The sequence below is a fragment of the Leucopleurus acutus genome (assembly GCF_964270905.1).
Source record: "Leucopleurus acutus genome assembly, chromosome: 16".
NCBI classification, from domain to species: Eukaryota; Metazoa; Chordata; class Mammalia; order Artiodactyla; family Delphinidae; genus Leucopleurus; species Leucopleurus acutus.
This window is the reverse complement of record NC_139158.1, coordinates 64,033,558-64,058,893: the sequence shown is the minus strand read 5'-3', so window position 1 is coordinate 64,058,893 and position 25,336 is coordinate 64,033,558. Positions and strand designations below refer to the sequence as shown.

General features: G+C 47.9%; 1 protein-coding gene across 1 annotated transcript in view; it reads right to left on the bottom strand.

The window, feature by feature from the left end:
• The window catches only part of MMP24 (matrix metallopeptidase 24), a gene marked incomplete at both ends in the record, with an annotated part of 43,806 nt that overhangs the window by 8,668 nt on the left and 9,802 nt on the right, over window positions 1-25,336 (bottom strand). The window contains 4 exons of the mRNA XM_082858299.1: window positions 204-365; window positions 7,772-8,076; window positions 9,748-9,864; window positions 15,036-15,184. Of these exons, the coding sequence (XP_082714425.1) occupies window positions 204-365; window positions 7,772-8,076; window positions 9,748-9,864; window positions 15,036-15,184 (733 nt within the window). The remainder of the gene's footprint in view (window positions 1-203; window positions 366-7,771; window positions 8,077-9,747; window positions 9,865-15,035; window positions 15,185-25,336) is intronic.

The window sequence follows — 25,336 nt, the reverse complement described above, 5'->3', positions numbered from 1 at the left end:
TCACTTTTGTCCCTCCCAGTTGCAGCTCAGACCCTCCCCTAGGTTTCCCAAGTGTGCAGGGAAGGAGGGGGGTGGGGGAGGAGCCTTGCAGACAGCAGTCAGAGGCCCAGGTCCCCAGCCGCCCCCCAACCCTCCGCCCCGACAGGCAGGCAGTCATGGCCCAGCCCAAGGAAGGAACGGTGGCCCCTCCCCCTGCCACACACCGTAGATCTTCTGGATGCCCTGGAGATCATCCTGAGGCAGCTTGAAGTTGTGTGTCTCCATGTACTGGTAGAAGGGTGCCATGATGGCGCTGGGGTCGTTGGAGTGCTCCAGTCCCAGCGCGTGGCCCAGCTCATGCACGGCCACCAGGAAGAGGTCGTTCCCTGTGGAGGGGGAGATGGGGAGGTGCCCAGGGCACCCGCTCAGGTGTCAGTCAGTCCATCCATTACTTCAGCAAACACCTAGCATAAGCTTTGTGCCAGGCCCTGTCCCGGACACTGGGACATACACACCCCTACCTTCCAGAACTCTCCATATAGTGGTGGATAGGGACAGAGAAACAAAATAAGTGAAATTAGTGTTCTACAGCTGTCTATAAGGGTTGAGTGAGGATTCCGAGGAAGGAGGAGTCATTTACGCTTGAAGGAAGATGTTCAGGGAAAGCTTCATGAAGGTGAAGCTTAAGGTGAGTCTAGAAAGATAAGAAGTTGGTCAGCAGAATGGATTCAGTGGGAAGGAGAGGGAGAGGGGCGGAGGTGGCATTGCTGGCTGAGAGAATGCTATGAACAACGTCCAGGGACAAGCAGTTTCATTCCACTTGGCTCCGGAACAAAGCAGGGGGGGAGGGCCAGAGGGAGATGAGGTCAGCCAGGCTGGCACGCAGGGCTTGTGATGCCATGCAAAGGAATTTGGATTGGCTTCTTGGCCAGTGGGGGGTTTAAGCAGGTTGGTGTCGGGGACGGGGGGGCTGGTGGTGACATGATGAAATCACTCTGGCTGCAGTTGGAGGAAGGATTAGGGGGTGATGAGACCAGAGGCAGGGGGATCAGTGGGGTTGGTCTGGAAGCCAGTATGAGGGTCCCGGTGAGAGATGAAAAGAGCTTGAGCTAAGGCAGAGGGGGTGTGACGGGCAGAGGGGAGTCCTGGGGGCGGCAGGCTGGCGGTCATCTTCAGAGACCCGGGGGCAGGCGGAGCCTTGGTCGTGCAGCAGCTCTCGGTCCTGAAAGGACTGAGCTATGGCCAAGATCAACGCAGGGATTCAAATGCGAGTGAAAACGAAAGGTCCAGGTACTGAAAGTGGGACACCGGATCCCGGGGGTGAAGCTGAGGCAGCAACACAGCAGAGTGGTCGTGAGCCTGGGCCCCTGAATAGGACAGGTCTCGTTCATTTCCAGCTCTACCCCAGTGAGCTTTGTGAAATCGGTCAGAAGGTCTACCCTCTGAGCCCCAATTTCCTTATTTGTACAATGCGGAGGTCGTACCTACTTCAGAGGGTTGTGTGAGGACCGGATAGGATAAGATGTGTAAAGGGCATGATGCTGCATGGCAGCTGTTGTCACCATGCATAAGACAGGAGCTTGGTCCCTGGAACAAGCCCGTTGACCAGAAAGGAAGCACGAGGCACTTGGGGTCCCAGCAACCAGATCCTCTTAAAGCCAACTCCCCTGAACTTCTGGGTCAGGCCTGGGACAGGGCAAGGCCTGACTTCGAGGGGATTAAGCAGCCCTGGCTTTGGGGAAGAAATGCAAGGGGCAGGGAGTTGAGCAGGCCGTCGAATCAACAGTCCTGACTCATGTTACGTCCAGTTATAGACTCCTGCTTGCCTTGACCTGTGGCATTTGAATGTCCCTTGAGCCCTGCCTCTGTTGCCCAGCGCTAATGCATGTCACAGTCCAGTCCTGCCGCCTTGAAGTGCAGGGGAGGCTGCCAAGAGCCCAGGAGGTGGTCAGGGTCCTAGTGTTCACTCTGGCCCCAGTGGCACTGGCCAAGCTGCCGTACCCCAGCCCGGCTGAGGGCCCCACGAGGGTCAGATGAACCTGGGGATTGTGTCTGGCCTTCCTGGCTAAGGTCTTGGGAAGAGAGAATAGCCCTATGGGGCCGACTCAGTCACACACACATGCATGCCGGCCGCTCCGCGGACACCACCAGTACCTTGAGCGAAGGGTGGATGGGCAAGATCAGGGGAAGTTTGGCCAAGAGCCTGGGGCTGGCCTTCTGCTGGGGCAGGGCAGGCTGGCATGAGGAGGCCAGGCCTCCCTCAGTTCCTTCCTCAGGTCCTGGCCCCTCTGGCAGCGGGGAAGGGTGAGCTCATCTCTGAGCTCCATCCCAAACAAAGGCGGCTGCTCGCGCCAATGGAAGGCAGCCCTGCTTCCTGGGGTCCGGTCCTGGCTCTGCTCCTGGCCCGTTCTGTGACCCGGGACAAGCTGTTTGGGCCTCTGTCTCCTGACTAGGCTCTTCCTCAGGGAGCATCCGGAGGGATTTCAGCTGAGAACCAGGGAGCAGGGCTCTGAGCGCCTGACTAGTCTCTAAACCTTTGTCCTCAGCCTGTGTCTGTTACTCTGTAAGCCTCTGTGCTGGGTCTCTGCAGAGAACAGGAGTAAGCCCTTGAAGGAAAGGGGTCTGTGGGTTTGTTCCAGGGACCAAAAGGCAGAGGAGAGCTGGGGAGCTGGCATCCTACTGCACAGAAACCCAAGAGACCTGTTAAGTGGGGGCTGCCCTGGGGAGATGGAAGGAGAGTGTGGAGGGGCAGGAGAACTCCAGGAAAAGCAGAGGGATGGAGAAGACCCACATGCTTAATGGGCAGGAGGCTGGTAAGGGCTTCACCACCCAAGAGGATGAAAGGCAGAGAAGCAGAGTGGTCAGAAGTGTAGTCCCTGGGGGTCTGACTGCCGTGACTCCCGGCTCTGCCATGTCCTAGCAGTGTGACATTTTAAATCTCTTCCTCTGTAAAATAAAGGGATTAATGGTACCTTCGTCATAAGAATGGGATGAAGATTAATGAGGCAAGGTACAGAAAGCACTCACACCACCTCCAGGCACAGAACTATCACGGTTAATTAGCAAGTTCACGTTAAACTATGTATGAAGGACCAGCATCCTCAACAGGGAGAGTTCCCTTGAGCTGGGAGCTCAAGTCCTTGGGCTTCCTAGCAAGCACCCAACAGTCTACTTGGCTACTCCAGTGTATCTTGTCTCTGTTTCATTTCCTTCTCTTGGGACCTCCATCTTTGGTGAGTCCCATCTCATTGACTCCTGAAACCCTCCCAAAGGTTACAACATTTCCTTTTGCCTCTATTCTTTTGCCAATGCTGTCCCCTCTACCTGGAATAACCTTACTCCTTCAAAGTTCAGCTGAATGCCACATCCTCCAGGGAGCCTTCCTTGATTTCCCTAACCAGCAATGACTGCTTCCTCCTATACACTTTCCCAGCAGTGTATCTGTATCATCTTTATGGCCCTGACCACTTTCCACCCTACATCATAGCCAAGAGCACACACTGTCTTCTGCTCCAGGACTATGAGCTCCTTGAGGGAAAGCTCTGTGCTGGACAAGCCAGGATGGAACAGTGCCAAATGTTCAGTATTTTTTCCAGGTGTTGTCTTTGGACCATCTGCAGCAGAACCAACTGGGGTGATTGTTAAAAATTCAGAGTCCCGGGTTTGACACAAGTAGTGTCTTCTTTGGATGAGAGTCAGGACTTTGCTCTGGAAAACCAAGCATGAACTATCCAGACGCAGTTCATAACCCCAGCAATAGATTGCTAGGAACTGGGACGCAGCCATTGCCCTAGGATGGTTTTTGGAAGGACAGCAAAGGAACCAAGATTGATTGAGCACCTGTACATTATCTCGTTTAATTTCCACATAAACTCAGCGAGGGCGTGATGCAGCCTCCCGGGAATTTTTGTTTGTTGGCTTTCTTCTCTGTTCTTCTGCCGCTTACCGTGTGAACGTCTCAACCACTCAGAACTTTCCTTTCCTCACCACCCTGCCCAGTCTAGCTCCCAGGGTGGGGAGGAACCACTGTAGTAACTGCGGAAGGACCGTCCCCTGTGAAGGGCTGGTCCCCATGACGCTTCCCGTCTTGTCACCTTCCCCAGGGCTGGGCTCCCTCCCCAGCAGAGCTTAGTGAATTCTGCTGACTTCACTGCTTGACCCACTGGAAACGGATGAGGACACAGGGTGCCTGGGAGACTCCCCGAAATCAGCTTAAAGGTGTGGTGGGCCAGATCGCCCTTCGCACAGACTCCAAAGAAGTGGAGAATCAGAATCCCCTTTACATTCTAGTGGTTCTCCAGGAGAGCCTTTTCAACACACAGGTGGAGGGGATTCTGATTCAGGAGTTTGCAGTTAGGGCTTAGGCAACCTTTTGAAAATAAAGTCCCCCGAGGGAATTTTATAGTGGTTGGGTCAGGCTGACACACCTGAAGCAACTGCTCAAACTTCACGTCGCTAAGAGGGGGACGGCCTGTGTCACACGTGCTTCCTAACGTGATGCAACAGGGGGGACCAGCACCACCTGGGAAGCATCCTCGCCAAAAAAGTCAATCCAGTCAGGCCTGTAGATCTACTCAGGCTACATGCAGAAGAGAGACATGGTAAAAGTGAACGTAAGTCAGACAGAGAAAGACAAATATCATATGATATTGCTTATATGTGGAATCTAAAAAAAAGGGTACAAATGAACTTATCTACAAAACAGACATAGTTATAGATGTAGAAAATAAACTTATGGTTACCATGCGGTAAGAAGGGGCGAGGGATAAATTGGAAGATTGGGATCGACATATACACACTGCTATATATAAAATAGATAACTAATTTCTTCAACAGATATAGGGAGAAAAGAGAAGCAAGGTGACTGCTGTAAATGAAAAGGGCCTTAAGAGACGAATGATGTGTGGATGCTCTCTGGATCCTGTTGCAAGCAAACAACCGTTAAAGACATTTTTGAGGTAATTTGGGAAAATGAACACTGGGTATTGGATTTTAAGAAATTATTGCTAATTTTGTCAGGTTGGTCATGATTCTGTGGTTGTGTTAAAGATAATCTGTTAGAGGTATGTAATAGACTATTTAGAGGTGAGACCTGAGATTTTCCTTAAAATACATCACCAAAAAACAAAGGGGGTCGGGGAGGGTAGATGAAACAGCACTGACGTAATGTTGATAACTGCTGAAGCAGGGTGATGGGTGCCTGGGGGCGTTCACATTCTCATTCTCCCTACTTGGTAAGTTTAAAATTTTCTGTAATGGAAATTTAGAATAGAGAAGAAAGCTAATAAACAAAAAATTCCCGGGAGGCTGCGCTCACGCCCTCGCTGAGTTTATGTGGAAATTAAACGAGATAACATATAGGTGCTCAATCAATCTTGGTTCCTTTCCTCTCCTTCCAAAGGCCGTCCTATGGCAATGGCTGCCTTCCGGTTCCTAGCAGTCTATTGCTGGGGTTATGAGCTGCAACTGGATAGTTCTGCTTGGTTTTCCAGAGCAAAGTTCTGACTCTTTTTTTTCTTTTTCTTTTTTTTTTTTCTAAAGTCCTGACTCTTGTCCAAAGAAGACATTAGCTATCTTGGAATTTCTATCCGAATTCTTGGTCATTCGTCAGGATAGGGTGGGACAGATGAGAGGGTGCTGGGATGGAGCCCATCCACGGGTCCCAGCTCCTTCCCACACACACCACCAGAAGTTCTCAGGATTTTGAGACTGGTCCAAGGTCTCCACCAGCAAGGAGCAGTTGTGGGAAGTGCACACCCAGGGCTGGGAAAGGCAGGGTAGAGGAGGAATGCCCTTAATAATTCATGTATCTCTATCAGGGCTATGACTGTTATCAGCTAACAGTGCCTGGCACATAACAGTGGTTCAAAAATGTTAGTTCTCCTCTCGTCACACTTTATCAGTTAGCACAGACAACCATTGGTTGACACTGATCCAAGAATAAGAACAAGATAAAGAATAGGTGTTCAGAAAACCAGGAAAGACATCCAAGACATAAGGGAGAGGATTCCTGGGCTGAGGAAATGGAGCTAGATAGGAAAGAAGCCCAAAGAAGAGGGTGGGGGACAAAGAGAAATGGAGCAGTTTCATAACTTTGCCTAGGCTGAGCCTTGGCCACATCACCTCCCGAACCACCCTTTGACAGACAGGACAAGAGTCGTGATCCCTGATCCATGCAATGATATGAAATGCTTTTAAGGAGGCAGTCCCCACCTACAGACAGCAGACACAGCCTCAGAGGAAATGGGCCTTTAAAGGCTGCTCTCAGCCTGAAGCATCTCCAAGGAAAAAGAAGGCCTAGTGTTTCCCCAACTTGCCTAAGCTTAAGAATTGGAATTTCCAGGGGAAGGGCCTGGGAATCCATGTTTATAACAAGAACCTGGTTGATTCTTACGATCAGGCAAGTCAGGGAAACTCTGGGGATTAAGACAGTGTTTCTCAAGGTAATGGACACCTGCCTCAGAAGCACTTGGGGTATTTATGAGACCATGTGCAGATCCCCAGGCCTGAACCCAGAACCAGAGAATCAGAATAGCAAGAGGTTAGGGGCTTGGAGCCTGGAATCTGAATTCTTAAAAAAGGTTTCTAGGTGATTCTGATGTGCCCTGCAGTTGGAGAGCCATGGAAACAGCATGGTAGCAAAGAGTATGGGCTCTGGAATCATCATGTCCGGGTTTGAAAACGTATTTCCCCATTCACCAACTGTGGGACCTTAGTAGGTTACTTACTGTTTCTCTACACCTCAGTTTACCTATCTGTAAAATGGGGATGATAATAACATATACATATTATACAGTATGTGGAAAACACTTGACATGGGCCTTAGAATATTAACATACTAATTCTAATCTATTATAATCTAAAATAGAATTGAATCGAATCCTCTGTCCCTCTTTCCTCCACGTCCTACTGCATTTTCTTGGTACTTCTGCTGCGTCCTTCAGTACAGTCTGCCTTGCGACAGGGTGACTTATGTATACATCTGTCTCCCCGACTCGACTCTGGACTTCCAGAGGGCAGAGACTGTGTCTTTTTTAAATGTTCAAACACGTGCATAATGTTCCATTAGAGTCGGAAGGGACTTTAGAAGTCACCGAATCCAGCCCCTCATCTGACAGATGAGGAGACTGAGGGTGAATGATGCGCCCCTCATCACATGGCCAGTGGTTGAACTACAGTCTGAGCCCTGGCACTGCTGCCTACCAGCTATGCCATCTGAGCCTCCAACTCTTCATCTTAAAAAAGGGCATAATGATGTGCAGTTGCCTACTTACTAAGCAGTTGCCTTGCAAGTAAGTACTGATGAAGAACTCTTGCAACCTGAGGAGTATTGTTACGATTACTGCAGACAGGATGCTAGAGTAACTACGGGGCCTATTATTCACTTGTGAGGTTGACATAAGGGAGAGAGTCTGTCATGTTTTCCCACAGCATGGCCTTTGAAGCCCTCATCAGTCAGGCCAGAGCCTATCACTTTCAGCTTTAAGCCTTTTAACCTTTTCCTCCAGCCTCTGATCCATTACTTTACCGTCTTATTCATGGCCTAGACTTTCCTCCTAACTCAGTCCAATTAGACCATTTACTAAGTGATCTGACCCATCTCCCTGGCCCTGGCCCTGATGGATCAACTGTTGAATATTATCAGAGACCACAGTTTCCACCCTCTTAGGGTCTTAGTTCTTGGACAAGAAGCTCTAGAAACCAGGAAACTCAACTGTGGTATCCTCCAAGCTCTTCCTCAGGGCTTCTTTCCCTGACAGCCAAGTAACCCCCTGTCCCCTCATAACCTTACCATCATGGTTGGCATTTCCTAACGTCCATGGCTCGTCTGAATCAAAGTGAGTGTCTCCACCAATCCCTGGGCCAGGGAAGTAGGCATGAGCCAGGAATCCCCCTTCGCCATCAAACGGGGAGCTGTCTCCATGGAAGCCAGAAGCAAAGAAGATCATGATGTCGGCCTCCTTCCGGTCACTTTTGATTTCATGGTAGGGCACCTCTTCAAAGGTCAGCGGGGTCACCTTCTGCCACACATCGAAAGCCTGGCGAATAGCTTTCCGCGTGTCTAACTCACCCACCTTTGGGGTGTAGTTGTGAATGCTGGTGAGAGAGGGGAGGATTGATAGGGAGGAACAGACCAAGAATCAGAGACCAGCAGAGCTAAAAGGAACACCAGAGGCCATGTGGGCCTAGAATTCTGCTGAGGTACCTCAGGGGTTGATGAAGAGGTTGGGTGGGCAGGGCTCTGGGTCCCCACCCCTGCCTTTTTACTTAGTGTTTTTATATTTGATCTCTGAAAAAGCTTGTGTTGAATTTGTAGAAAAAAGATTAAGTTGTGCATGGCATTTCCTAAATTTTAAGTTTTTCTCCCAATACATAAAAATGTACATTTATAAAATTTATAAAAACACTTAAACAGGGACGTTCCTGGTGGTGCAGTGGTTAAGACTCCATGCTTCCAATGCAGGGTGCCCGGGTTTGATCCTTGGTCAGGGAACTAGATCTCACATGTCGCAACTAAGAGTTCACATGCCACAACTAAGGAGTCCGCCTGCCGCAACTAAGGAGCCCGCGAGCTGCAGCTAAGACCCAGCACAACCAAATAAATAAATTAAATAAATAAATATTTTTTTAAAACCCCCTTAAACAGTGGAGAGTTTAAGTCAAATATCCTGTAAAAAAATCTTTGGCACCAACTACTACTCTTTGTCTACACAGAAGCTGGCATAGGGTGGCATGTGATTAAATCAGTTACAGGTTTAACTATGTAAGGTTACTGTATCCATATTGCATGGTTCTCCACGATGGAGCATCACTACTTCTGGCTGCTCTGCCCCAAGAACACCTGGGGCAAAGACTATTCACCCATTCTACAGGCAAGGAAACTGAAGCCCAGAGAGGTTGCGTGGTAGAAGTTCAGGTTAGAATTGGGTTAGAAGCCACTTCTAACTCTACGCTTGAGGAGACTAAGTCTATGCAGTTACTAACCCAGATTCTTCTTAAGTTTCCTCCTCTCGTCAGATTTCTGAAAACATCCTGTTCTGGTCTCTACAGCTTGTGAGCAGGAGAGTCCTTAGCTCAACCCAAAGGGTCTTTGTCTCAGATCATACTCCTGATCCCAGGGATCCACCTGAGATGGAATCAGAGACTTGAGAGGTGCCAAACAGGGCCCAGCTGAGCCAGCCCTATGCCTGGCCCCGACCCCACCCCCTCTGAATCCTGAGGTCTGCGTCTGCTGTGATGGGTTCCTTCATCCCTGCCCTTGGTCACTGGGCTGACTTGGAGTATGATCCTGCTTTGCCCAGACAGTCAAGGGATGACAACTGTTGCAATTCAGTTCCCAGCTCTTTATGCTCCTTAAGAAACAACTGGAACTCTGCTGGGAATCTCGGCTGAAGTCCATCAATCAGGCTAAGTGGGGAAGGGATCCAGATAAGAGGGAGTGGGGTTTGGCAAGCAGCGGTGGGGAGGATGGCTTCAGCCATGGTTCTTTATCCCAGGTGAAAGTTACCGAACATACCCCACTTCCCGTAACTAAAAACTCTAGGAATCTGAACAGAGCATAACTCATGAGCCCCTAAAGGACCAAAGAAACCAGAAGCTGGAGACGTAGCATCCTCTGGACGCGACAAGGAGAACAAAGTCATGGGGTCTCAGAGCCTGGCCCTGATCACAGACCCACCTACAGTGTGAGCCTCAGAAACTCAGGCCGGGAAAAATCAGAGTGAGGGTGGAGCCAAAGCCGAGGAGGAGGAGAGGGAGTTGAGGCACCTGTAGGTGATGTGCTTCTGCCGCCACTTCTGTCCTGTCAGGGCATAGCGCTTGTTTCTCCGCCTGCGGCTCAAGTGCGGGTGATCAGGGACGCCACATCGGGGTTTCTTCATCCACCTGGGCAGAGAGAGGACACACACACACACACACACCAACACTGTGGTCCCTGGACACTCTAGGAAGGCACTGCAGCTCCCCGGTCCCAGGCTGAATGGCAACATGCACACTCAACCCAGACTCTGGGCCCCTGGCTCTGATGGGGTCCCCGAAAGGAACACGATCGACTGCTCGATTCATCACTTCATTCACTCCTAACTGCATATGAAGAAGCGCTGCTGCATGAGAGACTGGGAGTCAGAAGACACGGGCTTGCTAGTTCCAGCTCCGTCACTAATCATAGGAGCCCGGGCAAGCGACTGAGTCAATGTGAGCCTCAGTTTCCTCATCGGCAACGTGAGAATTCTAGTTCTCGCTGGTCTTAGCTTGTGGGGAGCCTCCAAGGAGGGAATGCACGCGGAAATGCTCTGTAAATGAAATTAGATCACATCACTCCCTGCTTTAAAACCTCCCAATGATCTCCCCAATCACCTAGAATAAAACTCAAACTCCTCACATTGGCCCACAGCCCCTGCGTGATCCACGATCTAACCCCCACCTATGCGTGATGACACTGGCACCCCCTGCTTCCCCACAGGCACTCTGCTCCAGCTCCAGTGGCCTCCCTGCTGTGTCTTGAACATGCTAAGATCATTCAGCTCAGGGTTTTGCATTTGCTGTGTCCTCTGCTTGCCATGCCCTTCTTCTTCACATGGTTTGTTCCCTTACTTCATGAAGGTCTCTGCTCAAATGTCACCCTTTCCGAGAGGACTTCCCTGCCACCCTCTCTAAAATAATTTCCCCCTCCCCATCCCACCTCTATCTGTTTATCCCGCTTAATTTTTCTTTATATCCTTTATCATTGCCTGAAATTACATCATATCTTAGCTTTTTGTTTATTCTTTGTCTCTCTTACCAGGTTCTAACTCCATAAGGACAGGAACCTTGCCTGTATCCCCAGTGCCAGCACAGTGCCTGACTCAGAAGGGGTTCAAGAATGATTTGTTGAATGAATAAATGAGAACTTTCCCATGGTAGAAAGGAATAGCTTGGAAGACAGTAAAGTCTCTTTCACTCCAGGTGTTCAAAAAGTGGCTGAACAGGAGGACTTCCCTGGTGGCGCAGTGGTTAAGGGTCCGCCTGCCAACGCAGGGGACACGGGTTCAAGCCCTAGTCTGGGAAGATCCCACATGCCGCGGAGCAACTGAGCCCATGTGCCACAACTACTGAAGCCCGTGCTCCTCAACAAGAGAAACCACCACAATGAGAAGCCCGCGCACCACAATAAAGAGCAGCCTCTGCTCACCGCAACTAGAGAAAGCCCGCGTGCAGCAACGAAGACCCAACACAGCCAAAAATAAATAAATAAAAAAGTGGCTGAACAACTGTAGGACTTGGGGTGTAATTATCCGCAGCACTTAACTACACTGTATTGTGATTTGAAATCTATTAGTCTGTTGTCTCTAGTAAATAGTAAATTCTTTGAGGACAGGAACTGTTTTGTATTCATCGTGTCCTTAGAAGCTAGCCCTGTGCTTGGAACTAAGTAAATCCTGATAATTGTTTGTTGTCAGGTTAAGTTGCATTAGGGAACAGTGAGCCTGGAACTTCATTGGGGATATAAAATAGGGGCCAGGATAGGAGATTTAAAAGATCATGGCTGATTGGAAGGGCCATCCTTGCATTTCATGTCTCTGTGCTGCCCTAATGACCAGCTCACTGAACTATAGATTGAGATCGCTGGGGGAAAAACAGTCTGGCCTTATTTGCAGTTGTTGAAAGCAGTTGCCTTTGGCAATAGAGAGAAAAGGAGACAGAGACTATTTCAACCAAATATTAAGGGACTTGAGGGACTTAACCAGGTCTTACACATTTTGTATGCTTTATATCACCTAGAATGTGCACACTCGGAAATCAATAACAAAAGACAAAATAATAACAATAACATGCATGGGTATAAATGTTTATCATTTTCACAGTGTTCACTTACTTTTTTAAAAAAAAAATAAATTTGATTCTCAAAACAGCTCTGTGAGGTAATCAGAAATGATTGATCCCAATTTTACAGACGAGGGAAAAGGTACAGAGATAAATCGAGTGACTTGCAAACTATAGCAAACAGTGAGGCAGGACTGGGACTTTGTTGAATGAATGAATGAACTATTAATTAATGCAATTTGAGAAACAAAAGCTGGGGCTTTTCTTCTTTATTTTTCTTTTCTGTGCTTAGCACAAGTTTGGGTTAGAGGAACTATGTTTGTTGAATGAATGAAGGAGTGAATAATGTGTGACATTTCCCAAGGTAGGCACTCAAAAATAATATTTTAAAGTGCTAATCTAGCTTCCTTTCACTGACAGTCCCTGGGAAGAGACCCAGGAGGCACCTCCAGGAAGCTGAACTAGACCTGGAAGGGCCCCCAGGGAGGAAACAGGCCCAGAGAGAGGCAGCGATTGCCCAAGGTCACAGAGCTGGAGCCAAAACTAAGGTCTACAAGTTCTACCCGCAAACACCCTCCGCATCAGGTCTGGGATTAAGTGCGAGCACCTTCCTCCTTCCCAAGCCTCCAAAACAGCGTTCCCCGCCTTCCTACGAAGAGCTGGGGGCAGAGCGGCAAGTGGGAAATGCCATCTTCCTCCCTCAGATCTTTCCCTCTGCCTCCTTCTCTTGCTGCCACCTGCCACTCTCTGAAGCCTGTCCAACAGGCCTGCAGCTTCTGGAACAGAGCGAAACCCAAGGCCAGGTGGTGCCTCAGCAGACACACCAGTGCTCCTGCCCCGGGATGCGCTGCCATGAGCCCTGCACAAAGCCCTCAAAATAACCTCCACTTTGAAAGGCGGTCAGGCTCTCTTTGACCAGCTGGCTCGTGAGGCCACAGGGCCAAGGAGTCCACTGTACTCACAGCATCATAGGAGCGGTCAAATGTATTATCTCAGAATTTCACAATCTCACAATCAGAGAATTTGAGGAATAGAAAATGTTCATACAGAATTTTAGTATCATAAAACCCCAGACTCAGACTTCCCTGGTGGCACAGTGGTTAAGAATCTGCCTGCCAATGCAGGGGACACGGATTCGAGCCCTGGTCTGGGAAGATCCCACATGCCGTGGAGCAACTAAGCCCGTGCGCCACAACTACTGAGCCTGCGCTCTAGAGCCTGCGAGCCACAGCTACTGAGCCTGTGTTCCACAACTACCAAAGCCCGCGTGCCTAGACCCTGTGCTCCACAACAAGAGAAGCCACCACAATGAGAAGCCCACACACCGCAACGAAGAGTAACCCCCGCTCGCCACAACTAGAGAGAGCCCGCACACAGCTACAACGAAGACCCAATGCAGCCAAAAAATAAATTAAAAAAAAAAAAGAATCCGCCTTCCAATGCAGGGGATGCGGGTTCGATCCCTGGTCGGGGAACTAAGACCCCAAATGTCGTGAGGCAACTAAGCCCACGCACCACAACTACTGCGCCCGCGCACCACAACGAAAAATCCCGTATGCTGCAACTAAGACCCGACACAGCCAAAAAACAAAACAAAACAAAAAACCCCCAGACTCACTAAATTTTAAAAGCTTAGAATAATGGAATCTAGAATTTAAGAGTCAAAAATCCAACACTTCCCCCACCCACCCCCGTGTAAATGAACAAGATGAGGCCCAGAGAGATGCTTATCTCAAGGAGTGACTCACCCAAGGGATGGATTGATCCTGGATCCACAATTGGCTAGATTTCCTGTTCTCCACCCACTGACTTCCCTGCATCCTCCCCCAGCCCCACTCCTTCTTTCCACCTGAGCTCGGGCTCTTGCCCCTCCCCCACTGCTTGGGAAACTCACTCCAGCTCTTGGTCGTGCCTTCGTGGCAGCTATGGCTTTTCTTAAACAGCTTTAATAACTTTCATGGCTATTCCTTAAAAATATATATAATATACTCAACTCTCTCCCATCTTAAACAAACAAAACTTCATCCCTCTCTAGCTCCAACCAGGGATTGAACCCCGGCCATGGCAGTGGATGCCCAGAATCCTAACCACTGGGCCATCAGGAAACTCCCACTGATCAGCTTCTTGAAAGTTGTCCCTACCTTTGTCATCTCCACTCCTCACCTCCCCTTCTCCCCACCGCAATCTGACTTTCCTGCCACCACTCCAGGGAGGTTTCAATGGCCAACCTCTTTGTTACTAAACTCAGCAGACACCTTTCAGTCTCCTGTTTGACCACCATGGCAGCCGACCCTGCTGACCATCCCTCTTCACGGCCATGGCATCCCCGCCCTGGGCTTCCTTCACCTCTCAGGCTGCTCCTTCTCGGCTTTTTTTTTTTTTTTGCGGTACGCGGGCCTCTCACTGCTGAGGCCTCTCCCGTTGCGGAGCACAGGCTCCGGACGTGCAGGCTCAGCGGCCATGGCTCACGGGCCCAGCCGCTCCGCGGCATGGGGGATCTTCCCGGACTGGGGCACGAACCCGTGACCCCGTGCCCCCTGCATCGGCAGGCGGACTCTCAACCACTGCGCCACCAGGGAAGCCCTCTCGGCTTATTTTGTGAGTTCCATCCCCAGCACTCTTCTCTCCCTCCTCTTTATCCTCTCCCTGAGTATAAAAACCATCCCTGTAGCTTGGCTTACTTGTCATTACCTCCTAAGTATCTCCCTGAACCTCAGTGTTTCCTTCTGAGTTCTAGACCAGTGTAGCTAGATGGTGTTTTTCACTAAATGGGGAACCTCTGGAGGGCAGGGATCAAAGGACCAAGCCCAGTGCCTGGCACACGCAGACATTCAGCAAATACTTGATAAATGGGAATAGTGGAATAAGACTTGCCAATTATTCTAGAGTCTCTGTATCAAGTGAGATGTGGGCATCTCAGGAATGCCAGAGGGGTGACTCACAGACCCACAAGTTATTAGTGTCAGAGGAGATTTAAGACCATCTATAACCAAACCCTTTATTGTGCTGATAAGGAAACTGAGACCCAGAAGGGTTAAGAGTCTTGTCCAAGGTCACACAGCAAGTTTACGGCAGAGCACATCCCCAGCTCACATAGGAAAGGGCACCTCGGTGTACTCCCTCCCAGGATGACACTGCAGCGGTAAAAGATAGGAAGGTAGGATGGGCATGGTATACAGATGAGGCCATGACAAATGTGAACCCAAATGTAAGTCTGGAAAGTTCAAAGGCACAATGTCCTATGCAAATCTTACTCGATTGTTGTCTGATCCAACACACCGGTGACTGGGATCCCGTAAAACTGCTGCATAGTGGCGACTGCTGACTGTAAGGCCTTCCCTGAGTGCAACGCAGATGCCCGTGAGTCATAGGGCAGCAGATAGCCGTATGACTTTAACCAGTTCTGAAAGACATGTGAAAAGAAAAGGATGCATTACGCGAGAGAAGGCTCTGTTCTACCTGGGCAGAGATTTGCCCTTGAAACCAGGGATCGTTTTACCTGAGGGACTTATGGACTCAGCCTCTGATTCCTGCCTCCTTCATTCCTTCCTGCAGACACTGTCAAATTAACCTCCAGAAAACCCAGCTCTTGTTGGCTGACTCTTCTGCTATAAAACTTTCACTGGATCTCTACTGGCTGCAGAATAAAGATTAAATTGCATTCCAGGCTCTCCAGTACCCTGCCTCTTTACCATGTAGGTGTTTTCCACTGATATATGACTACACATGCAAGAGCACCAGAACAGTTCATTCTCGGAAGCAGTTGGCCTGATAAAACGCTGTGCCACCCAGAAACCCACTGTGTCCAAAGGCACAGTCTGCTGAAAAATCATGTTGTAGAATATTAATAGGCATGAGATTATCTGTGGTCTTTATTGCTAATCCCTCCAAATGAGCAAGCCATTATAAATAAATATAAACAAAATAAGCAAAACAATGTATTATTTAATTTAAATATGAGTACACAGATATATGCACAGAAAAAAGCCTAGAAGGGCGCACATAACATAATAATAGTGTGGTTATGTAAGAGAATTCTTTGTTTTTAGGGAATACATGCTGAAGTATTTCAGCTTACATAACGGTGCACAATGTCTGCAACTTTTTCTTCAACAGAATCAGGGGAAAAATAGAGAGAAAGAGGGAGAGGAGAGAGAGGGAGGAAAAAAACCACAAATATAGTTAAATGTTAGGAGTTGGGGAATGTGGGTGAAACGTATTCAGGAATTCTTTGTCCTATTCTTGAAAACTTTTCTGGAAGTCTAAAATAATGTCAAAATTTTTTTCAGTAAAAAAAGAATTAATTTGAATATCCTTTGTTATAATATCTTGGGGGACATTTTTCTGTGCTTTTCTAAGTTTTATGCATGGAGTCATTTTTTTTAAAGAAGGAGAAAAACTTTAAAAGGGCAAAAGAGTCTGAAAGTAGCTTGGATGAAGAAGCTCAAACAAACAATGAATCTGAAGGACAGCAAAGTAAAGATGATTATTTCCACCAACAAGCACGAGGGATGGAAACGGAAGAAATCACAGCACCAGGAAATATCTGTGGCACCAATTGGAAAATGGGGGAAATGTCCACATATCTATGGAATCCGCAAGCATGTCCTATAAGGAGCACACCTACACACTGGTCTCTAAACCACACAGGACCTGCTGCTCTTCCTCAGAGGATTATCTTGAACATCAAGTAAGCTAATGAAGCAGAAAGATCTTAGGAAGCTGGCTTATATCCTTCCCATCTATAGTTTTGTTTCTTGTTTCTATATGAACAGTCTTATTGTGGACGCATCTGTTACAAGTCAAATCAAACCATTTTGGAAAGGAGGCAGACCAGAAACTATAAACAAGTTGTTATTTATTTCATCCCAGGTGGCTATCACATCTTTACTGCCTTGTGATGAAATCCATCTGACTGAGTAAAAACAGAAGAGTCATGGGACTTCCCTGGTGGTACAGTGGTTAAGACTCCACGCTCCCAATGCAGGGGGCCTGGGTTCAATCCCTGGCCTGGGAAATAGATCCCACATGCATGTCACAATTAAGAGTTTGCATGCCACAACTAAGGAGCCTGCCTGCTGCAGCTAAGGAGCCCATGAGCCGCAACAAAGGAGCTTGCCTGCCACAACTACGACTCAACCAACCAAATACATAAATAAATAAATACTTTTTAAAAACCCAAAAACAAAACAGTCAGAATAATAAAGTCTTAAAACTTCCACAAGAGAGTGACAACCTTACCTCTTTCATGTTTGAGATCCAAAACCTGTTTTTCTTTCTAAATTTTGGCACAGGATTTCAATACTTCTTTCACTTTCCCAAACTTTGAATCTCTTTCATGCCTTTGTATGTTTCCCCCATCTGCCTGGCATATTTCTTTTTTTTTTCCTAAAATTGACCATTGTAACCATTTTATTTAGTTTTTAGAAATGCTTTATTTATTTATTTATGGCTGTGTTGGGTCTTCGTTGCTGCACGCAGGCTTTCTCTAGTTGCGGCGAGCGGGGGCTACTCGTCATTGCAGTGCGCATGCTTCTCATTGCAGTGGCTTCTCTTGTGGAGCACGGGCTCTAGGCACGCGGGCTTCAGTAGTTGTGGCATGCAGGCTCAGTAGTTGTGTCTCTCAGGCTCTAGAGCACGGGCTCAGTAGTTGTGGCGCACATGCTTAGTTGCTCCGCGGCATGTGGGATCTTCCCAGACCAGGGCTTGCACCCTTGTCCCCTGCATTGGCAGGCGGATTCTTAACCACTGTGCCATCAGGGAAGTCCCTATGCCTGGCATATTTCTAAGTTTGGCAAAAATCTTTCATTATTTTAAGGTTCAGTCCATAAATTACTCCTCTGAAAGACTTGTCTCACTCCTCAGCCTGTTATTTTCTTCCTCTTCTGTGCTCCCTAAATCCCCTGTTACAGATGGTATAGCTCTTATAATATTGGGCTCTAATCATTACTTTATGTATCAGACTCTGAGCTCTGAGTTCCTCCAGGGAAGGGTCTGTGTTTTAATCATCTCTGTATATCCGGTGCCCAGGAAGTGCCTGACAAAGTAGCTGATCATTGTCTCCATTCAACAAACATGACTGGGCACTGACTACCTGCTGGGCACTGTGCATGGCTCTGGGGATACAACGATGAATAAGGAGCTCACAGACCAACAAGTAAACCCACCATGAAACTACAGCACTAACAATCAGGTGTGTAGAGGGTTCCATGGGAGAACGAAGGTGGGGGGCCTTATCCACATGGAGGGGTGGAGATCGGGAGCAAGGGGGAACTCAGGGGAGGCTTCCAGGTGGAGCTAAGTCTTGAAGGATTGCACAGCATGTGCAATTGCCTGGAGGTGTTGGGATGCATAGCACATTCTGAGCGGTATTTAAAATGGCTGGAACTTGCGGGAGAGGAGTGTGGTGATGAGTGGAGAGGATTGGAAAGGAGGGGAGTGGGGAGAGATGATTTGCCATTAATTATCTGTTCACAAAGTGGGCAACTTACAGAGAATCACTTGTGACTTGACTGTGGTCTCGGATCAGCCAAAAAGCTCATTTAAAGCATCTGGAAATGGACATGATAGGGCAACTGACAAGGTACCTGTCTATTCATCCAGCTCCAGTTTCTATTCCCAGGTCAGTTATGTCATCAAAGCATTAAGTTCCTGCACAGTATTCCTCAGCCCCTCCCAGCCAGCATGCCACATTCCGTTCTTTCTTTACAGAAACTTCAATGAAGAATTGTTGGGTTGAATAAACAGAGCGGTATAATGGGAAAGAGGCACACAGTCCTGAGATGGAATCCCGGCTTCACCACTTGCCAGCTGTGTGACTTTGGACAAACTGAGCTTCAGTTTCCTTCTTTGTAAAATGTAAACAATGACCTTCCTCCACAGGATTGCTGTTAAGGTGAAATGATCAAATGTACCTGACATATAATTACTCAAAAGTGATTCGTTTGTTATCCCTTTGGACGGTGTCTCTGTTACCTTTTGTAAAATCAACGTGGAAAACATGGTCTTTGACTCCTTCCCTGCCTTTTGACCTCTAGTCATCCTGTCCTCCCCCTGGACCAAGAGCCAGGGCTCGTGGGTCCTATGGAGGGTAGTGCATCTGTCACAGTCAAGTCTACCTGCTCTCGGGTGACCTATGGGCATGAACATCTCTCACACGGCACTGGGAACACTGCGTTCAGAGAGATGACAGCTGACTTGAATTGTTCTCTTCGCCCTGTCGCTCAGCTTTATTGGGACCAAACACAATCACTTTCTATCAAGCTTTAGCTTGAGGAAAATGGTTTCCCTACAGGAGATTCTGCATACTTTCTGGTTTCAGAAAATGCACACTGGGTAACCCAGTGGTTTTCCATTTTTGGCCTTTCTGCCAGAAATCTTTCAGTCAAATTTATAGCATAAGTGTTGAACACGGTGATGCTTGGAAGTAGCTATTACTTTTTTCATCTTTCCAACCACCAAGTTATGTTTCATCCTTAAAAAATCTTACTTAAAAACATTGCTTCACTCTGTAAACTGCCTCAAACCCTTCCAAAAAGAGGTGTGGTACAAACTAAAATCCAATACCTCCCTATCTGTGGACTCAGTTCTCTTAAAATCCAATTAGGATGAATTACAGCATTTGGGAAATGGCTGGGGAACTTTCGACAGATAATTCTGACAAACCAGTCAACCGACCAAGTATTTTTTGAGCACCTACCTCCAAGCTAGTATGGAATTTAAGGATCTTCTTCCCTCCTGCCCTCATTACTACGTATGGTAGGAGATAGGGAACAGGGAATTTTTGGCATAAACTCTCTTCAGCCTTCTAAAACTTTGGGGAATTGAAAGTAGCTCTTCCTCTGTAAAGGGCAACCTGGTTTACCCAGCTCCTTTTTTTGGATACTCAAGCAAGGAGCATCTCAAAGCCCGTCAGGATCCATTACGAAGTTCTCAGCAGTGTCAGGAGTTAGGATCTAAGGACTCAGGTCTTAGGCAAATGTCTAGTTCAGGGCCAAACATTGGAATGCGTCAGCCTTCTCTGGGTTCTGCTTCCCTCCCAAGTTCACTGGGAGCTCAGGGGCAGACCCTTAAGAGGGGAAATGGGAGGGGGAGGAACTGGTCAAAGGACAGCTCTAAGCCAGGGAACAGGGCATTGAGACTGGACCTGGGCTGTGCGTGAGTGCGTGTGTGCGTGAGTGCGTGTGTGCGTGCGTGCGTGCGTGCGTGTGTGTGTGTGTGTGTGTGTGTGTTACAGGGTGGGAGGCTAAGGACTATGCATTAGGGACCAGACAGTTCCAACTTCTGCTGTTTAACCCTGTCTCTGCCATTCACCTGCTCTGTGACCCAGGCAATCCTCTGACTTCTCTGAGCAGGAGCTCCTAATGTTGAAGGAAGTCTTCTACACTCCAGTAGTCCCAAGTCCAGAACATTCCCTGCCCTTTCACACTTCCAGGCTGTTCCTGCTGCCAACAGAGCCCATTCTCTTTATGCATGTTAGCAACCGTATCCTTCAAAATCTAGCTGAAATGTCACCTCCTTTGGAAAACCTTCCTTAACTCTCCCTGGCAGAGCTAGGGGGCACCCCCTTCACTCCTGCAGCGCTTACTTCTCTAAAAGTTGCTCTAAACGTAACTACCATGGTGTATCACACCTGTTGGTTGATATGTTTTCCCCACTAGATTGAGTTCCCAAGGAGCAGAGACTGTCGTATTTATTTTTATATCTGCTACAGTACTTAGCACAGTGACTGGCATAATAAATAATCACTGAATGAATGAGTGAGTGAAGGAAGGAATGAATGAGTGAACAAACAGTTGGTCTAGGAGGTACTGTCTGGGTACCAACGAAGGGATTTCATCTTGGGAAGGTTTAAAGAGTCATACACATGAAAGTACCAAACACAATCCTTGGTATCTATTAGGGACTGAAAAAACCGTTTTTGCTGAAATTCAATCTTTTGTGGTTTGACTTCTTTGCCTGATGAGGCAAGAGCCTCCATTGTCCCATTTGAAAAAAAGATAAAATCCACTAAAGGAAAAAAAAAAAAGCCCCATTCAGTTTTAAACAGAATGACCTACCTTTCGTCTTTTTACACCTGGATCCATTAATCAATCACCAGCCGTGTCAGAATTCTAACCTTTACAGATCAGTTAACCAACTCTAAGATGTCTGTCACCCTTTAAGTGCTGAAAAAGGTGTAAACCCAGAGGAAAGTGAGAAAGATCTCAGAGTGCGAGCAGGGACCAAAATAGCTGGGCTGAACCGAAGATGGAGAGACTACCAACAACACCGCGTGATTGGTCCGCTGGCCAGAAGGCGGGATTTTGGTTCCCGAGAAGCCGAAGCTGAGATGTTTAGCTGCAGTGGCAGGCAAAGGAGAGAGCGGAGAATAACAAGGAGAAAAAAAGTGGCCCGAAGAGGGAAGAGAGCGGCAGACAGCAGAGGCGGTGGTGAGATTAGAAGTGTCAATGGAGGCGGCAAGTAGCAGATCAACTGGTGTGCTGCCGTTTGCTCTTGGAAAACAGATATGGCCATGGGGGAGGAGAGAGATGGATCGGTCAAAACAGCGTCTCCTGGGGTTGTTCAGGAGCATTGCATCTGGTTGGATGTGAACCCAAACCATACTGTAGAGGCCTGGAGAAGGAGCAGGAGAATGATTAGGATCTTGTGTTTGGTCAGGAATCCAGTGGGTCTGAAGGTAATGTCAGAAAGGGCAGAGGCAAGTCTACAAAGAAGGGACAGGCAGGAAGGTGTTAAATTTGGAAGCATGGGCTGGAATGAGAAAGAAAGAATCAAAGATCTTGATCAAAGAGTTTGGGCAGCTGAGGTCATAATCCAGGGTGACAATGTGAGTAACAGAAACAAGGCATCGACCTCAACATGCATGGGAAGTCCAAGTCCAGTTCTAGAGGGACAGCGACAAGCTAGAGCATGACTAAGGGAGAGTGGCCAGGAGAGTGAGGGAGTCATTCATAGGAACCATAGCCCACAAGGAAAGATGAGGGATGTTTAGGCTGGAGAAGGGAGGACTGCAGGGGATGTGACTGTCTTCAAAAAGCCAAATGGCTGTGGATGAAGGAGACTGGCAGACGGCCAAGCTAAGACCAGCACAGGAGATCACAGGACATAGATCTTGACTCACTCAAATAAACAGCTTTTTAACAGAGATGTTCTAATTATAGTAACAAGGATATAGCTACTATTATTAGAACTCCTACTATATACCTGGCACTGTGCCAGGCAGTCTAGACTGCAACGACCCCACAAGGTAGGAATTATGATCCCCAGTTTGCAGTTGAAGAAACTGAGGTTCAGAAAGTTTAAATAATCATCCAGAGCCACAAAGCTAGTAAGTAGCAGGATTCAAACCCAGTTGTCTCTGAAACCAGGCATTTCACACTGTCAGACCACTGGACAGGCATCCCTTTCCCTCGCAGGACTTTCTATAGCTCATACTCCTTTGTGTACCTTATCTCAGATCACCGTGAGCTCAATACCCTTCTGCTGTGATTCCTACACCAGGCTTCGGCACCACCCCCCACCCAGTTATCAAACCAGAAGCTTCATATGACACACGTCTCCCTGCTCTCCTTGGTCCACATTGTCTTTTACCAAAGAACTATAGGCTCTACCTCCTAAACATCGAATCTGTTTCTGTCTATTCATTCAATAAGTATTTATTGAGGACCTACTACGATGTCCAGGCACTGTGGGCTAGGCTCTGGGATAGAACATCGAACAAAAACACTCTCCTTACTTTCTAGTTACAGTCTAATGGACGAGCCATTTTGCAATAAGTGCTATGAAAAATAAAGTAGGGTAAGGAGATGGAGAGTGATGGGACAACTTTTTTATTGAGAATGGTCAGGGGATGTCTCTGAGGAAGTCATATCTGAGCAAGAGACCTGAAGGAGGCGAGAGAGTTCCAGGAAGAGGGAACAGAAAGTGTAAATACCCTGAGGCAGCTTCAAAGTCTTCCCATCAAGAGCATTTGAGGGAGGGGGAAACCGGAAGTATTAGTCAAAGGGTACAAAATTTCAGTTACACGAGATTAAGAAGTCCTGGAGAGCTACTGTATGGCATAGTGCCCATAGTCAACAATACTGTATTATACACTTAAAACATTTGCTAAAAGGGCAGGCATTAAGTTCTTAGCACAAGGTGATGATGATGGTGGTGGTGGTGATGATGATGATAGAAATAAAGAGGGCAGGAGGAAACTTTTGGAGGGGATGGATTTGTTTATGACATAGATTGTGGTGATGGTTTCACAGGTGTAGACTTAGCTCCAAACTCATTACGTTGTACGCAGTAAATATGTGCAGCTTTTTGTATGTCAATTATACCTCAATAAAGTGGTTTTTAAAAAACCAAGAGGCTTTATGATATGGTCCCTGACTACCTCTGCAGCCTCCTTTACCACTCCCCACCTAGCACTCTGTGTTCTAGTTCTTCCAGACCCTGACATACATAGTTCCTTCTGTCTAGATCACGCTCCTCTCTCTTTCTCTGGGGAAGCCTTCCTTGACCCCTTAACTCAGGAGTTCCTTCTACATCCCTGGTCAGTACCCATCCTTCTCCTTATCACAATTCTTATCACACAGCGTTGCAATGGAATTGCTTGTCTCCTCTGCTTGACTACACAATGCCCGAGGGTGGGGCCCATAGTCTTGTCTTCTTCACTATTGTATCCCCACACCTAGCACAGGGCCAGCATAGATACCTCTTTATTGAATAAAACAAGTTGAAGTGCTCAGGGAGAGGATGAGTCATTGCTGGTCAAAATTTGCTATAGAACAGAGTTTCTCAGTCCCGGTACTACTGGTATTTTGGGCCAGATAATTCTGTTGTAGCAGGGCTGTCCGGTGCATCGTAGGACATTCAGCAGCATCCCTGGCTTCTACAACAAGATGCCAACAGCACCACCGCCTCAGCTGTGACAACCAGAAATGTCTCCATTGGCCAAAGGGTTCCCTCGATAGTGGGCAAAATTATCCTATGTTGAGAACCACTATTATAAAGGGATTCCCATATAGGGCTGCCTTGAATATTCTCTAAGGGTCCTTTCAACCCTAAATTCTGCACTAGGCATTTAGGGAAAGCACTAGGCATTCAGTCGATAGCCTCCTAGGATGGGGCTCAGAAAGAGAGCTGGTTTCCTTATCTGAGCAGGTGGACATGAATGGTAGTGAGGTGTGGAGAGCAGTGAGGAGCGAGGCAGCTTGAGAGGACATTTAGGGTATGGATAAGAGTACACGCTCTGGAGACACACCATGCTGGGCTCAAATCCTAACTCTCCCATTTACTTGTTACACAACCCACAGCAAATTATTCATCCTGGCTACTGCTCACATCAAGCTCCATCTGCATGATGTCCTTAGCATGTGCCCCATGGAGTGGTTGTAAAGATTAAATAACATAATACGTGGTATTGAGCGCTCAGTAAAAGATAGCAATAATAATGGCTGTTATTTTGCTGATAGGTGACAAACAACTCTAAAGCCCTCACTGCACTGCAGCCCCAAACACTGAGGCTGTGTTTCTCACTGGGCAGTCCTTGTGCATCATGGGCTGTCAGCATCACCTCATCCAATGAACTTGTTAAAAGTACGTATTCCCAAACGTGAATTTAGACCTACAAAATCAGACCCTCTGAGGTTGGGAACTGGGAATCTGCGTTTTTTGGGGATTTTTTTTTTGCGGTACGCGGGCCTCTCACTGTTGTGGCCTCTCCCGTTGCGGAGCACAGGCTCCGGACGCGCAGGCTCAGCGGCCATGGCTCACGGGCCAGCCGCTCCGCGGCATGTGGGATCTTCCTGAACTGGGGCACGAACCGGTGTCCCCTGCTTCGGCAGGCGGACTCTCAACCACTGCGCCACCAGGGAAGCCCGGAATCTGCGTTTTTAAAAAGAGAGCACCTAAAGTGATTCTGTTGCCTACTAAAGTTTGAGAACCACCGCAGTAAGGACAGCTGGGAGTTGATGACCCTGTGCCACGAAGAATGGGCGTGTTGTGTTCAGTATCACCTCTGATTTGCTAGGACAGGAAGCATGTTGCCATTTAGGAAAGCCTTCTATTAAAGTTGGCTCAAAAGCCAGCCCCTGCCCTCTGTGCCTCGGCTCTGCTCTCATCCCTGGGTCCTTCACCTGCCTGTCTCCTCAGCCAGCCCTTACAGGTGGGTTTTGGCCTCAGTTTCCCTGGCTGGCACTCAGGTCCTAAACTGAGATTGTAAGGACACTAATCTGTTTCTCAGGACCTCAGGTTCCCTGCCTGGTTCTCAGTGTCCTCCGGAGAGTGAGGCTCTAGTCCCTACACACCTGGGAGCTGAGTGAGGTTGTATCTGAAAAGACAGGTCACTTGGGACCCAGATGCCACCACATGCCAAATATTACTTAACTCTGCTCCTTCCAGCTGAGTGTCCTTGGGCAAATGACCTAACTTCTTTAAGCCATCATTTTATTCATCAGTTACATAGAGGATATTAAAAGAAGGGTTGTTAGGAGGATTCAGTAAGATGATGATTCAGTAAGATTCAGTACTAGCTGAAATTATGGCCCTTCAAAGATGTCCACAT